The 16,769-nt window shown below is 55.1% G+C and overlaps 1 protein-coding gene across 1 annotated transcript in view; it reads left to right on the forward strand.

Annotated features, from left to right (window-relative positions):
- Positions 1-14,186, forward strand: part of LOC131205661 (teneurin-m) — a 126,841-nt gene extending 112,655 nt beyond the window's left edge. Inside the window, exons 4-12 of the mRNA XM_058197861.1 lie at positions 1-1,380; positions 1,984-2,264; positions 2,576-2,792; positions 2,865-3,059; positions 3,322-3,733; positions 3,794-3,927; positions 3,997-4,204; positions 6,261-6,287; positions 8,273-14,186. The exon at positions 1-1,380 is cut by the window's left edge and continues 252 nt beyond it. Coding sequence (XP_058053844.1) covers positions 1-1,380; positions 1,984-2,264; positions 2,576-2,792; positions 2,865-3,059; positions 3,322-3,733; positions 3,794-3,927; positions 3,997-4,204; positions 6,261-6,287; positions 8,273-14,186 — 8,768 coding nt within the window. The remainder of the gene's footprint in view (positions 1,381-1,983; positions 2,265-2,575; positions 2,793-2,864; positions 3,060-3,321; positions 3,734-3,793; positions 3,928-3,996; positions 4,205-6,260; positions 6,288-8,272) is intronic.
- Positions 14,187-16,769: the final 2,583 nt, after the last annotated feature.

The following is a 16,769-nucleotide window of genomic DNA, read 5'->3' on the forward strand; positions in this document are numbered from 1 at the left end:
GTGGTTCTTCACTGTCCGCCGCTTCGACGGCCGCCGGAACCACCGGAACGGGTGGATCGGGAGCAGCGGGAGGCGCATCAGGTACGGTAACCGCCACTACTAGTGTTGGCCGTAGTGTTGTTGTTGTTGCATCCCCTGTTGCTGTTGCACGCCCTGTTGTAGAGTTGTTGCCCGCTGTTGTCGGTGGTGATGGTAGTAATCCTAGTGCCCTAGTTCTTAAGCGCGGCCGTCGCCAGGTGGCTGAAGATGACACCGGTCACGACGGTGACGATGACGATGATGGGGATGACGAGCAGCTTGCAGATGATAACGATTTGCATGCTTCGCCGACGGGTGACCCACGGCTAACCACCGCCACCGGGCGGCACCACTGGCCACCGGTTACTAATTTACTTGCGGGTGACGTTGATGACAGCCCCAGCTCCTCAACCGAACGGGTGGCTGATTACCCGGCGGCGGCGGCAACGACACCAGCTGACGGCGCTAGTTCGGTGCCCGGGCCAGATAATGACATTTTTACCACTAATGATAATGACTTCCGGGAAACGACAACCGAGGAGCGAGTGGTCCAAGAACTAGACGACGGTCTTAAGGAAGTCATCAGGCCCGGTGGCCAGAATGAGAAATGGTCCCACGATGACCCATCAGCCGCAGCGGCCCTCGTCTACCTACCGCTCGTCGACCAACCGCACGAGGTGGCTCTGGTGAGCCTGGAGGATGGGCTGGAGGTGGGAAAGGCCCGCGATAAGCACTACTACCGCACGGTGGAACAGCCCGGCCAGGAGACGGTGGAACAGGTAAGAATCCACACCCTGCCACCGGAGCCGACCGTCTACTTCCTGAATGAGGCCAACGCCTCGACGACGGCGGGGTTCGAAGACCAACCGACGTCCGACGAATCATCCGAAGGTCAGGTTCGACCACGGCTACTGGTAAACATCTCCATCGCCACCGACCACGGTTCCGGAACGGTGCCCCACTCGGTGTACTTCCTCCAGGTGTCCATTCCGACACCTCCGGAGCACATGCCACAGGCACCGGCACCCGAGCCGGCCAATTTCGAGCAGCAGCAGCAGCAGCAGCCGCAAGGATGCCCTCCGGAACCGCCGCCAGTACCGCCGCCGCGGTGGTGCCCCCCTATCAGCTGTCCAACCGATGCCCACCTCGGTCGGTACCGCATCGTCGAGGACGAAGAAGAAGAGCTGGAGCTGGTGAGTGGTGATGAAGAAGACCATGGGGATGAGCTGGCAGAGCTCCCGACCACGGAGCCAACAGAGCCCGAGGAGCCACAGGAATTTACCAGCCCAGTGCTGGTGGCCACCAGCACCACAACCACCGCCTGCCCAGAGGTAACGCCACCACCGATACTCATCCTGGAAGGTGAGCAACTCGTGGCAGGGGCTGGCATGACCCCGGCCGTGTACATAGCAGCAAGTCAATCGATCGGCCCCCGAACGGACGAACGGACACCACCACCAGCCATCCGACCCGAACTTCCCGAACGCGGAATTTCCCGCGAAACCTAACCTCAACGCGGTGCGCTGCTATTCTAACCCCCGACGCTGTGTACATCATCCGCTTGCGCTGTAGTGGTAGTAGTTCTTTTGTACATTGTTCATTCGCTTTTGGTAGCCACTAATTAAAATGCACCCGGCGTAGTCACCCCACACGCGCCAATCATCATCAGCCAATCCGATCGTGGCCGAACTCCATCTCTCTCCCTGTACAGCATCCAGCTCCGAAGCGACTCGGTGCACCACACCGCATTACATTTTACTAACTTGTTTCTTCCATTCGCTTCTCTTCCCTTTTCTCTCTCTCTCTCTCTCCGGGTCCGGACCCTCATGTTTCCCATCACCGCACCCGCCACGTAACTATAACACAACGCTCCTTCCTTCCAACAAAAACCAAATCAAACACACAACACACTCCGGAATCGGTGCCCGGAAAATGGGAATGTAAAACCTGGAACCGAACGAGCAGGTGCCCGAACGTTCCCGGCCCGCAGCTTCCCACCGGACGGGACGACCTTCTCGCAGATCACGCTCGGCCAGCGGCTGTCGAAGGAGATTGCGCCGTACAGCTACTGGAACATGCAGTTCTACCAATCGGAACCGGCGTACGTCAAGTTCGACTACGGCATCCCGCGTGGTGCCTCGATCGGGGTGTACGCTCGTCGCAACGCCCTCCCCACGCACACGCAGTACCACTTCAAGGAGGTCCTGAGCGGCTTCAACGCCCAGCGCCAGACACGTGCCACTCATGTAAGTACCGCCCTGAGGCCGCGGTCCCCGATTAATTAGAACGATAGTGAGAACGGAATCGAAATCGGTCACACGACACGACGGTACGGTCGGGTTGCGTGTTCAGCAACATCACTTCCGAGTCGGCCGTCGGGATTTATATTTCTGTAACGAATCTGTTGGCCGCGTGCCCGGTCCGTTAATGAAAAGCTAACCTACCTCGCCGGGTACGACGCAAGGTCAGCCTGAGCAAATATTGACGAGCTGACGGACACGCGATCACGCGACCACTTATGAAACACTGATGAACCTCATCCCTACCCTATTTGCAGCCTTCGATGCGCCGTGAGGTGACCCGCTACATGGAACCGGGCCACTGGTTCCTGTCGATCTACAACGACGACGGAGACGCCCAGGAGATCGCCTTCTACGCGCTGGTCGCCGAGGATATGACCCAGAACTGCCCGAACGGGTGCTCCGGCAATGGCCAGTGTCTACTGGGCCACTGCCAGTGCAATCCCGGCTTCGGTGGTGACGACTGTAGCGAGAGTAAGTATCACCACCAGCGACCTATCAGAGGTCCCTCAGGAACTCTACTAACGTTCAATTCCGTCGTTTTAGGTGTCTGCCCGGTGCTTTGCTCCCAGCGCGGCGAGTACATTAACGGCGAGTGCCAGTGCAACCCGGGCTGGAAGGGCAAGGAGTGCTCGCTCCGGCACGACGAGTGTGAGGTTCCGGACTGTACCGGCCACGGCCACTGCGTCAGTGGCAAGTGTTCGTGCGTGCGCGGCTACAAGGGCAAATACTGCGAAGAAGGTAGCGCATCGTCCCCCATCCTGGGGGTCCTGCTCTCATTGTGTGTTTTCCGTTTTTCGGATCCGATCCCCGATCCCGTACCCTGTCCCCGTCTAAGAACTAACACACGCCTCGTAGATTCGTAGTGACGCTCTGTCTTGGTAGTCCTTTAACCTTTCTTGTAGGCAGGGCTTTTTAACACTTGCGTTGGGGTTACTGTTGGGAGTTGGGACCCTGACCCGGTCTGCAACCCGTAGTTAATCGTCGTCTTTCTTTCTCTTAGTGGACTGTCCACATCCGACCTGTACCGGGCATGGATTCTGCGCTGACGGAACCTGCATCTGCAAGAAAGGCTGGAAGGGACCGGACTGTGCGGCGATGGACCAGGATGCGCTGCAGTGCCTGCCGGACTGCTCCGGCCACGGAACGTTCGATCTCGACACGCAAACGTGCACCTGCGAGCCGAAGTGGAGCGGCGAGGACTGCTCGAAGGAGCTGTGCGATCTGAACTGTGGCCAGCACGGGCGGTGCGTCGGTGAGACGTGTAGCTGTGACGCTGGCTGGGGTGGCGATTACTGCAACAACAAGCTGTGCGATCCACGGTGCAACGAGCACGGCCAGTGCAAGAACGGCACGTGCCTGTGCGTGACCGGCTGGAACGGCAAGCACTGCACGCTGGAGGGCTGTCCCAATGGGTAAGTGGGGCCCCTATCTTTGCCTCTCCAGGAATTGATCTAATCTCCGTCTCGTTGTAGATGCTCCCAACACGGCCAGTGCCACGTGAGCGGTGAACTGATGTGGGAATGCCGCTGCTACGAAGGCTGGGACGGTGTCGACTGTTCGGTGGCGCTCGAGCAAAATTGTGGCGACAACAAGGACAACGATCGTGGTAAGTAGCCCAGGCAGGCAGTCACTTGGACAACATCTTTTTAACCCCGTCCCACTTCGTCTCGACTAGATGGTCTTGTGGACTGTGAGGATCCCGAGTGCTGCGGCAGTCACTCGTGTAAGACGAGCCAACTGTGCGTCTCGGCTCCGAAGCCGATCGACGTGCTGTTGCGCAAGCAACCGCCCGCCATTACGGCTTCGTTCTTCGAGCGCATGAAGTTCCTGATCGACGAGGGCAGTCTGCAGAACTACGCCAAGCTGGAAACGTTCAACGAAAGGTAAGCCCAAGGCTGCTGTCTATGTTTTTTACTTCTTTCGTTTTTTGGTTTGTACCATCCGACACTGGTTCGGTTTATGTCCTTTTTGGTTTGGGATCTTTCTGTTTGGTTAGTGGGTTACTTTGGCTGGCCCCATTCCTGCGAAGCGACACACTCGAAGCGGCTTAATGGTTGAGCTCGTTCACTTTCGATTCTGACTCCACGGAAGAGCCTCCCACGGATTGTGAGAGGTGGTCGCCAGGGGGGGTCGCCTCGCGGGAAACGGGGGCCAGACAAATATATGCCTATAAATATTCTTATACACATTCACACATTGCGTTATTATATAATTACTAAATAAATATATTATGTTGTGCCCCCGTCTATTTATACATCCTCCCGCTAATTGCCATTTGTTTTAATTTTCAATGTTCCGCATCAACCAAAAACAAACAAAAAAAGGAAGAAGAAGAGACGAAAAACCGCGCGAAAATGAGTAGCAAAAGAGAAGAGTAGCAAAAAAACTGAACAAAACTAACGCAAACGAAACACGAAAACGTCAAACGGTGGTCAGAACGAACCCGAACCCCGAACCGAGCGAACCGAGTGAAACGAGTTGAAAACAGAGCCGATGCTGATGATGGTACAGAACGCGGAAAGAAGAGGTTTTTGTGCTGCTTTTAAGCACAATGAACGCGAGTGGCCGCAAAAACGCGGCTCGCTCGAAAGCAGGTGAAACCACCCCCCTACGGTGTGGAAAAATAGCAGAGAAACAAAAACTACGCCCTGGAACACACTGCCACTGCTAAGGACCGCATTCCGCACTAAGCCGAGCACTCGCCGGCAAAATAGAGAGATAAACATTTTCCAAACGCATAAAAAAATAATCCCCACCGGGAATGGAAAGCGCGCGTGTCCTTTTTTCCCCTGATCGGCCATTGTTGAGCGATGGCGAACGGACGCACACACGACGCATATACTCGCTTTCAGGAGTTTTGTTTGGAATTGGCGACCTGCGTTCTAAGTGCCGCAATGTAAACGCACCCTGGGCAGGGCCCTGGTAATTGTTGGGCATTATTGCTGACTTTGTGAAACAATGCGCCCCCGAACGTTGTGCCATCGCCGTTCGGGTGGTGGCCGCCACTTAACCCATCCGGGCGAGGCCGGTTCAATTGTGGAAGTCAAACATATTCACTTCACGAATACTATATTTTGATCGTCCCGATGCGAATATCCTTTTTTCGGTTTGCTCTGGTCGGCCGGCCGGCCGGCGAATGGTGTCCATTATGTATCGCAAATTAATACATTAAATATTAATCATCGTCGTCGGATCGACCACTCCCGCCGGACTCACACAGAGTTTAAAGGCACAAAGGCGACCGTTTGGCTTGACGCTTCCGATGTCCGCGATTCGGTGCCGCTGAAAATCCTACACCCGGCTGCAGAGATAATCAATCTGCCTGCCACCAGCCCTCAGCCATAAAATCGAAGCTCGCCGGGTCTGGCAACCGCATACCCGACCGGCGACCGGCTGCACGGTGAAATGGTTGTGAAAAATTAATTCATACCCAATCGCTCGATGATGATTATAACACCCCCGGCACTTAATGCGATAATATTTTAATTATTACCGCGTGACCGGTACCGCGCCGCGGGCTTAAAGGCACGCTGAGCTCGCTCGCTGCCGAACTCTCGAACAGGATTTCTATTTAATTGGAACCGGAAACTAGAAGGACCCTTTCTCGTGTCAATAACTCGCACTGGTTAGTCTCGCTTACGGTTGGCCCATTAATTCGTTCACGAATCACCCCCTGAAACCAGACTAGGATACGGTCCTTCGAGGACCTTAGGACCTTATCTAGCATCATCCTGCGCCCCGAAGCTCTGCCCTCAAGAAACTCGTCATCTAACAAGAAATTTCGATTTTTGCTTTTCTCTCCTTCCATTTCTCTCTCTCTCTCTCTATCTGTTTCTCTCTTGGCTAACCACTGATAATACTAATCACTACCATCATAACCACCACCAACACCACCACCACTACTACTACTACTACTACTTCCGCTCGGTGAATGTGCAGCGTTTTTTGGAATCATTTTAACGCAAGGTAAGACAGAGGCCGAAAAGAGGCCGACGCTGGTTGTGGTTCGCGAGGAAAGTTCGTTTGCAAACAAAGTTCTTTGAAAAAGTACCACGCAGGAATGCAAAACACGCTAACAACAAACTAACAACTAACTAACGCGTAAAATACTAGAGCCCGAAAGAACCGAGTGAGAACCGAGTAAAGTAAAGCCAAAAGTTGCGGAATAGTTGCTCCCTCCATACCACACCAAAATACACCGCCCATCCCATGTTCCTTGGCGGAGACCCACGAAAGGAGGTCCTGCGAAACGGTCCTCCGCCGTACACATCCACCCATGTCATCTATCTCTCGCTGCTTCTCGCGTATCCGTAGCGCGGCTTGCAATCAACCAACCAACCCCAAATCATCCCCAAATCCTTGTTCGTTAGCCACCATCACCCGTTCATCCCCGTTCCTCGCTGCCTGTCCTCACCACTGCCACCCACCGAAAACCCACCACGTCAACCACCACGTGCCTCCTCCGTTTATCTCTTTAGTTTTGTGTACCGTGATATCGAGATGTTCCGTTTTTGTTTCCTTCTCTGTTTCTCGCTCTCTCTGATAGAGGCTGTGGCCACTCTTTTAGTTTTACTCTTTCGTTGGGTCTTAGAAACTCGTTTCTCTTTTTATTTTATTACTTTTAGATAACTTTTGTGTTCGTTCTAGACCATTTGCTATATCCTTTTTGTTTAGTATCTGTTTCTGTATACAAATCGATCGTGTCAATGCGTGTGATTGTGTGTGTGCTTGTCCGTTACAAAAGCTGATAAAAATTGTATCTCAATTTTCAGAGTACATTGCTGGGTAATTAAATGTCTGAATGAAAGAAAAAAATGGCGCGCAGGACCTGTCAAAGGCGCCGTGGGCCATCCGATACACGGGACTGGCTCCGTGGGTTTTTTGTGCTTGTTTGTTTGGCCAATGGTTTTCGGGCTACGGAGTATGGCAATCACCGTAACAGTGGGTGGTGCTGGACACAGGCACACGGGTCCGGCCGAGACCTGTGGACCTGTGGTCCCGATAGTCTCGTAACCCAATTGTTGTCGATCTGCGTCGTACGTGTGCGTACACGCGCGTGTGTATGTGTGAATAAAATATGATCAATCACCCGATGTCGCTCTCGAGCGACGGATGTCCGGGTCCCGGTTCCCAGTTTCCGGGGCCTCGAGGTCTATTCATGTGGAAATTTTTAATGGTGTGTAGAAACCACAGCTTTCGCCGTTCGACCAAGTGGACGTGTTTTCGTCCAATGGACACACACAGGAGGAGGTCCTGTGGCCTTCATAACCGAAAAATTCATCACAGCGCACCAGCAACGACCCCGGTCAGGCGGAAAAACCAGGCGGTCCCGAACAACAACGAGGTCACGCAATTTTTGTTGCGTGTTTTTTGGACGGTATGCTTGCTGGCAGCTCCACGGGATGCATTGGCCCTGCCGGGTGTGCCAGGGAAATGGACCAAAAAATCGGACCACATGCGGCATGAATGTTGTCGTCGTCGTTGCACTAAATTAAGGGTGGTCAGTGGGCCATGTTTGCAGTAAAATTTAATGCCCTTGCGCACACACAAGCACACGGACATGTCCGGCTGTAGTACGATCGAGGACAATAATGTAGTTCGCGGCTTTGGTTATTAAATTATCGGCTTAAGAGGGGTGTAGCGTTTTTCGGTTACAGTTCCATTTTCTGTTCCGCAGGAGAGTCTAGTATTGGTTTCTGCATCTCCCCCCGATTCCCAAACCCACCATACGCAACTGTTTCCCAGCTTCCCTCAGTACACACTCTCAACTGTTTGTCCGTTGTGAAACTAATTGTAAGAAGTGTTTTCCGAACAGCATTCATGCCAGTAGTGTACTCGAAAGAACCGCGACGAGACGTCCTCAAGAGCCTGAAAGACCTCTTTCCGTGGAGGTCCCTGGCTTTCCAACTGCCGTGCTTTACTAATCCGCATCCGTTTTTTCCCCCCACCAGCCGTTCGGCGGTCATCCGAGGCCGTGTGGTGACCTCACTCAACATGGGCCTGGTCGGGGTCCGGGTGAGCACCTCGACGCCACTGGAAGGATTCACGCTGACCCGCGATGACGGTTGGTTCGATCTGATGGTCAACGGAGGCGGCGCCATTACGCTCCAGTTCGGGCGCTCGCCGTTCCGTCCGCAGACACGCATCGTGCAGGTCCCCTGGAACGAGGTGGTCATCATCGACACGGTCGTAATGTCAACGTCGGACGATAAGTCACATCACGGGCCACCGCATACGTGCTTCTCGCATGACTACGACCTCATGAAGCCGGTTGTGCTGGCGACCTGGAAACACGGCTTCCAGGGTGCCTGCCCCGATCGGAGCGCTATCCTGGCGGAATCACAGGTCATCCAGGAGTCGCTGGCCATCCCCGGCACCGGGCTGAACCTTGTGTACCATAGCTCACGGGCCGCCGGCTACCTGTCGACGATCAAACTCCAGCTCACGCCCGACACGATCCCGGCCGCGCTGAAACTGATCTACCTACGCATCACCATCGAGGGTATCCTGTTCGAACGGGTGTTTGAGGCCGACCCGGGCATCAAGTTTACGTACTCGTGGAACCGACTCAACATCTACCGGCAGCGGGTTTACGGCATCACGACGGCGGTCGTAAAGGTCGGCTACCAGTACACCGACTGCAAGGAGACGATCTGGGACGTGCAGACGACGAAGCTGAGCGGGCACGACATGAGCATCTCGGAGGTCGGCGGCTGGAACCTGGACATCCACCACCGGTACAACTTCCACGAGGGCATCCTGCAGAAGGGTGACGGATCGAACATCTACCTGAAGCACAAACCACGCGTGATCCTGACGGCGATGGGTGACGGGCATCAGCGGGCACTCGAGTGTGGCGATTGTAATGGGATCGCGGCCAAGCAGCGTCTCCTGGCGCCAGTAGCGCTGGCCGCAGCCCCGGACGGTAGTCTATACGTCGGGGACTTTAACTACATCCGCCGGATCCTGATCGATGGCACGGTCAAGACGGTGGTGAAGCTGAACGCGACGCGCGTCTCGTACCGTTACCACATGGCGCTGAGTCCGCTCGATGGTGCGCTGTACGTGTCGGACCCGGAGTCGCACCAGATCATCAAGGTGCGCAACAAGGACGAAACGCACGATCCGGAACACAACTGGGAACCGGTGGTGGGTAGCGGCGAACGGTGTCTACCGGGTGATGAAGCACACTGCGGGGATGGTGGACTCGCCCGGGACGCGAAGCTCGCGTACCCGAAGGGTGTTGCGATCTCTTCGGACAACGTGCTGTACTTTGCCGACGGCACCAACATCCGGATGGTGGACCGCGAGGGAGTGATCAGCACACTGATCGGGAATCACATGCACAAGTCCCACTGGAAGCCGGTACCGTGCGAGGGAACGCTCAAGATCGAGGAGATGCACCTGCGTTGGCCGACGGAGCTAACGATTAATCCGCTTGACGATACGCTCCACATCATCGACGATCACATGATTCTACGGATGACGCCGGATGGGCGGGTTCGAGTCATCGCCGGACGCCCCATGCACTGCGCGACCGGAGCGGGAGGTGGTGCAACGACCACCGGAGGCACGGCCGCACTGACCACTGCTGCCTCGCTGACCTACGACACGGACCTCGCGATCCACGCCACGCTCGTGATGCCGCAGAGCATTGCGTTCGCTCCTTCCGGTGACCTCTACGTCGCGGAGAGTGACTCGCAGCGTATCAACCGCATCCGTGTGATCGGAACGGACGGGAAGATCACGGCGTACGCCGGGGCCGAATCGAAGTGTAACTGCCTGGAGCGGGGCTGTGATTGCTACGAAGCGGACCACTATCTGGCGATCAGTGCGAAGTTTAACACGATCTCCGCCATCACGGTCACTCCGGACGGGCACGTGCACATCGCTGATCAGGCAAACTACCGGATCCGGTCGGTGATTTCGAGCCTACCGGAAGCGGGCACCTCGAAGGAGTATGAAATTTACGCCCCAAGTGCACAGGAGATCTACGTGTTCAATCGGTTCGGGCAACATATCGCCACGCGGAACATTATGACCGGGGAGACGGTTTATAGCTTCCTGTACAACGTGAACACTTCGAACGGCAAGCTGAGCACGGTGACGGATGCGGCCGGTAACAAAGTGTTCCTGCTGCGCGATTACACCGCCCAGGTGAACTCGATCGAGAACACGAAGGGCCAAAAGTGTCGGCTGCGTATGACGCGCATGAAGATGCTGCACGAACTGAACACACCGGACAACTACAACGTGACTTTTGAGTACCACGGTGCGACGGGGTTGCTGAAGACGAAACTCGATTCGACGGGCCGTTCGTACGTGTACAACTACGACGAGTTTGGGCGGCTTACGTCGGCCGTTACGCCAACCGGCAAGGTGATCGATCTAACGTTCGACCTGAGCGTGCAGGGAGCGACCGTGAAGGTGACGGAGAATGCACAACGCGAGGTCTCGATGCTGATCCAGGGTACTTCCGTTGTGTCGCGGGTTGGTGAGGCGGCCACGAAGACGACCGTCCAGCTGGATGGGGGCACCACCAGTGTGTCACCGTGGGGTAACACCGTATCGGTCGAATCCGTCCCTTATGTGTTGCTGGCCGAACTGGATCCACTGCTCGGTGAAAGCTATCCGGTGCCGTCGAAGCAGCGTACCGAGATCAATGGGGATCTGTCGAATCGGTTCGAGTGGCGCTACTTTATCCGCCACGTGCCGGTGCGAGGGAAGAACGCCCGGACGCTAACCCAGGTCGGACGGAAGCTTCGGGTTAATGGCGAGAATCTGCTGACGTTCGAGTACGAGAAGGACACCTCGTCGATTACGGTTTCGGTCGACGATAAGACGGAACTACTGAACGTGACGTACGACAAATCGGCACGGCCGATCGCCTATCGGCCCCAGTCCGGGGAGTACGCCGACGTGGACCTCGAGTACGATCGGTTCGGACGGCTTACGTCGTGGAAGTGGGGCAACCTGCGCGAGGAGTACACGTTCGATCGGGCTGGGCGGCTGAATGAGATCAAGTACGGGGACGGGAGCTCGATCGTGTACGCGTTCAAGGATACGTTTAGTAGCCTGCCGCTGAAGGTGACGACACCACGCCGTTCGGACTATCTGCTGCAGTACGATGATGCTGGGGCTCTGCAATCGCTGACCACCCCGAGGGGTCACATTCATGCGTTCTCGCTTCAGACGTCGCTCGGGTTCTTCAAGTATCAGTACTTCTCGCCCATCAACCGGCACCCGTTCGAGATTCTGTACAACGACGAGGGACAGATACTGGCCAAGATACACCCGCACCAGAGTGGGAAGGTGGCGTTCGTGCACGATGCTGCCGGACGGCTCGAGACCGTGTTGGCGGGTCTGTCGTCCACGCAGTACACCTACCAGGAGAGCACCAGTCTGGTGAAGCAGGTCGAAGTGCTGGAGCCTGGGTTTGAGTTGCGGCGAGAGTTCCGCTATCACGCCGGAGTGCTAAAGGACGAGAAGCTCAAGTTTGGATCGAAGAGTGGCCTCGCATCGGCTCACTTCAAGTATCAGTACGATGGAAACGCACGGCTCAGCGGAATAGAGATGGATATCAGTGGTCGGGAGTTGCCGATCGTGCGCTTCAAGTACGGGCCTGCGCAGGGAACACTGGACGCTGTGAGTGATCTGCGGATCACACGGAACGCATTCAACCGGACGGTCGTCCAGGACACCTCGAAGCAGTTCTTCACGATCACCGACTTTGACGAGCACGGGCGGGTGAAGAGCGTCCTGATCAACATCAAGTCGTTCGACGTTTACCGGCTCGAGCTGGACTACGATCTGCGGAATCGCATCAAAACACACAAGGTGATGGTGGGCCGGGTGACCTCGCTGGACAAAGTGAACTACAATGCGGACGGCCACGTGATGGAGGTGGTCGGTACGAACAGCTGGAAGTACGTGTACGATGAGAACGGCAACATTATCGGCATCCTGGAACAGGGTGACAAGACGAACCTCGGATACGATACCGGTGACCGGGTGGTGCAGGTTGGGGACGTGGAGTTCAACAGCTACGACGCCCGCGGGTATGTGGTGCGCCGGGGGGAGCAGAAGTACCGATACAACAACCGTGGCCAGCTGATCCACGCGATGGAGCGCGATCGTTTCCAGACGTGGTACTTCTACGACGACCGGGGCCGACTGGTGGCGTGCCACGACGAGAAGGGCAACGTGACGCAGTACTTCTACGCGAACCTGAACGCCCCGGAACTGATCACCCACATCCACTACCCGAAGGCTGGTGCCAGCACTGGGGGACGCACTTCCAGGTTGCTGTACGACGATCGGAACATGCTGATCGCGATCGAAACCGGAGACCAGCGGTACTACGTGGCGACGGACCAGAACGGATCGCCGATCGCACTGTTCGACGTGAACGGCGGCATCGTGAAGGAGGTTCGCCGTACACCGTTCGGAAAGATCGTAAAGGACACCAACCCGGGCCTATTCGTACCGATCGACTTCCACGGTGGATTGCTCGATCCCAACACTCGACTGGTGTACCGGGAGAAGCGCCTCTACGACACGGGCGTTGGTCAGTGGATGACGCCGGCTTGGGAACAGCTGGCAACGGAGATGCGTCACCCGACGGATGTGTTCATTTACCGGTTCCACAACAACGATCCGATCAACTGGAGGCCGGAAGGCGATGCCAGTGGTGACGGTGGTCGCTACATGAACGATCTCCGCTCGTGGCTAACCCTGTTCGGGTACGATGTGCGCAAGATGCAGGGATCGCGCTACACGCGCGACATGATCTACCGACCGAGGGCTCTCATCAAATCGCCCCAGCTGGCACCCGACTTCGGTGTCATGTCCGGGCTGCAGTGTATCGTGGAGAAGGTGGACGAAAAGTTTGCCGACTTTGGCTTCATCCCGAAGCCGCTCCTGAAGATGGAACTCAAAACGAGGAACCTGCTGCCACGGGTCGCCTACCGGCGCGGTGTGTTTGGCGAAGGCGTGCTGATCTCGCGGATCGACGGTCGGGCTCTCGTGAGCGTGGTCGATGGGTCAAACAGCGTGGTGCAGGATGTGGTGTCATCCGTGTTCAACAACTCGTACTTCCTCGATCTGCACTTTTCGATCCACGACCAGGACGTGTTCTATTTCGTGAAGGACAACATCATGAAGCTACGCGACGACACGGAGGAACTGCGCCGTTTGGGCGGAATGTTTAACATCTCGACCCACGAGATCAACGAGCACGGTGGAGCGACCGGGAAGGAGCTACGACTGCACGGTCCGGATGCGGTGGTGATCATCAAGTACGGTGTCGATCCGGAGCAGGAACGGCACCGGATTCTGAAGCACGCACACAAGCGGGCGGTCGAGAGGGCCTGGGAGCTGGAGAAGCAGCTGGTGGCGGCCGGATTCCAGGGCCGAGGTGACTGGACCGAGGAGGAGAAAGAGGAGCTCATCTCGCACGGTGACGTCGACGGGTGGATCGGCGTCGATATTCACAGTATCCACAAGTACCCGCAACTGGCGGACGACCCGGGCAACGTGGCGTTCCAGCGGGACTCGAAGCGCAAGCGGCGAAAGAGTGGCGGAGGATCGACGGCGGCCGGTGGCACCGCTGGCCACAAGCAGAAGCGCGAGCATCGCCACGAGACGCTAATCCTGCCGCTGACGGTGCCAGCGACGGCAGCCTCGGTTGCCCCTGCGGCAGCTGCGGTTCCGACGTCCTCGGTGTCATCGCAACCGGTGACGTCATCGGCGGCGGTCGTGTCAGCCCCGTTAGCAGCGGCTGCTGCGGCCAGTGTCCCTGCAGTCCCTGTGCCGGCGACCGTGCCATCCTCGGCGCCAACCGTCACCGCACCGGCCACGACGTGAAGCCGACGCTAGACACCGCCGCCCGCGTCTCTAGATATTGTGATATAAATAGGATTTATTTTCTCTTCCGTGACCGCGACCCCGAGGACCGTCGTACTCACATTGTCAACGGCAGAAGGATGCGCGCGGATGTGGCATCGCGATCAAGTAGAATCAAAATCAGCGTCAGTCTGACAGGCCCCCCCTATAAAAGGACACACCCTATACACAAATACCCTATCAAATGCGTCACGACATAAACAACACACATACACGCCTAGTGCACGACGAGATCGCAGAGCTCTAGGATGTAGGGAAAGTAGCGAAAACACTCGATTTGTTGTGGCCGACGAGGCACACGTGCTGAACTCATCGCAGTAGTGCCATAGGAAGAGGGACACGTGTACTTTTTAACGGTTATTTTAGTTTCTACCAATGCTCTCTCTCACTCATACACCCCAAGGCGCAGCCCGTGAGGTGGACGGTCGGCGCGCTAAATCCACGTAGGCTACTACTATGGGCTAAGATACGCTTCCGTTTTTGTTGCTGCCACCGGCTTCAGTAATCACACATTTGTAGTAGGCCTGGCGCGAGAAGGAGCAGCAGCAGTGGATCGGTTGTACGAAAGTCGTGCCATAATTACAGAACCGGCCAGCCTGGCCAGGGTCGGGTTTATTTCAATTCCGGGCTGCGTTTCGTGGCCTAGGTGGAAACGAACTGTACAGGAGCTGAGCACAGCTTATAGAGGATAGGGCGGCAGAGCGGCTCTCGAGGACGCCTGTCTGCTTTTTCGTTCGGTTGTCTCCCTTGTTGTGAAATCGTATCGCAGAACCCACCAAAAAACTAATAGAAAATACACAATAAGCAGGCAGTGTGTGGGGAACAGGACACGAAACTCTCTACTCAAATGGTTGGCACGGGCACTGGGGAATCATCAAACGCACCGCACGCACACATACTAATGCATCCTCACACTCCTTTGCCTGGACATCATCGCCATTAACCCACACGCCCGAAGCGAACACTCATCACACTCTCAGCAGCAGCTTCCTTCCGGTCATAGGCTTCTCTCTTTACAGGGTATTTGTAATAACGAAGATGGAAACGAAACAATACAAACAGTTGTAAACTCTAGTTGACTATTTATCAGTGTGCATGTGTGTGGCAACGGCGAGGGAAGAACCTGAAACCAATAGACAGGATGCGAATTTGGAAACGCGAATTGTGGCGCGTTGCCACTAGGTCTTAAAACAGAATATTGCAAGCGGCAAAAGCCTGCAACGAAACAGTTCTCTTACACAACAAAATCAAGAAAGTAGAGCAGAAACCCAAGATAAAAAACCGTAACATAACCCGAAGAAACCGAAACCGAGTCAGATTGAAGAACTAGAAATAGTTAAAGCGACAAAGGGAAGAGGATATAATGGAACCGTGCAGCCGTGTGCCCCGTTGATGGAGTTGCCACACTCTCCGAATCCTGTGTTTCGAAAGCATATCCATTTGTGTAGACACCTTGCCATACATTGCGCCGGCGGCACCTCTCTAGAAGGCACGGAAACCGCGAGCAGCGCTCGTAATAATCATCAGATTAGGAAACGGAAAACAGAACAAAGTCCCAGAATCCACGCAAACCGAGAGTGAGAAAGAAAGGTGAGCAAAACAGAGCCATGGTAGAGCAAAAAAAAAAACGATACAAACAAACAGAACGGAAGTGGATCTGTACAATAGTAAAAGCAAACCGACGCATTTGTTGTGTAGATTTTAACAGAAAATACTAGACCGCGGTCACGAAGTTTGTGCGAAAGACAGAGCGCCTTTAAAAGATAATGTGAGATTGCACCACTAAAACGGCCAGCAGAGGAGAACGGTTAGGAAGCTGAAACTCTAAAAAGCAATATAGTAGGAAAAAAACGGTGTTTAAAACCAAATGACACAACAGCGCACAGTGGGTTTAAATCTTGTAGGGCCACACCGCCCGCTGATATCGGGATGTCTCAACCCACTAAATTACTGTGAGCTGTAGAATATCGAAACCTTGCGATCAGAGAGACCCCGGACGGACGCGAAAAGGAATCTTTGTGAACCGGTTGTCCTCTTAATTCTTCCCAAAAGTGAGAGACTCTCGACTCGACGAGTGGATTTCGTGCAATCAAAAAAAGGAAAAATCCGGCCCTGATGAAGGTGTTTAGGCCGAGGGAGTGGATAGCTTCGTGGCGGTTCCTTTAATCCCCGCGTGGCCACGTGCTCTCTACGTTAAACCGCAATCCACCACCAGGGAGTCAATCTGGGGTGGAGTCGAATCCATACACGAACCATGACTCGTAACGTGTAAGCTGTTGGAACACGGCATCGACGCCGCCGAAGGTGCGCATGAATGTAAAACTTTGTAAATAGGACTGTTTAGGAATAAAGAATGTGAACGTACGAACGTAGAAGGATAAGACATAAAAGGGGCAACAAGCGGCCCGAAAACTGCGAAAGAGAGCAATAGAGAGAGAGAGGGAGAGAGAGTGTGGAGAGTGAACGAAGCAAACGTCCGCAAGAAACGAAACGGAAGATTGGTAAAATCGTTACATCAGCTAAAATGGGAAAAACCTATAAAAA

The sequence above is a fragment of the Anopheles bellator genome, chromosome 1, assembly GCF_943735745.2.
Source record: "Anopheles bellator chromosome 1, idAnoBellAS_SP24_06.2, whole genome shotgun sequence".
NCBI classification, from domain to species: Eukaryota; Metazoa; Arthropoda; class Insecta; order Diptera; family Culicidae; genus Anopheles; species Anopheles bellator.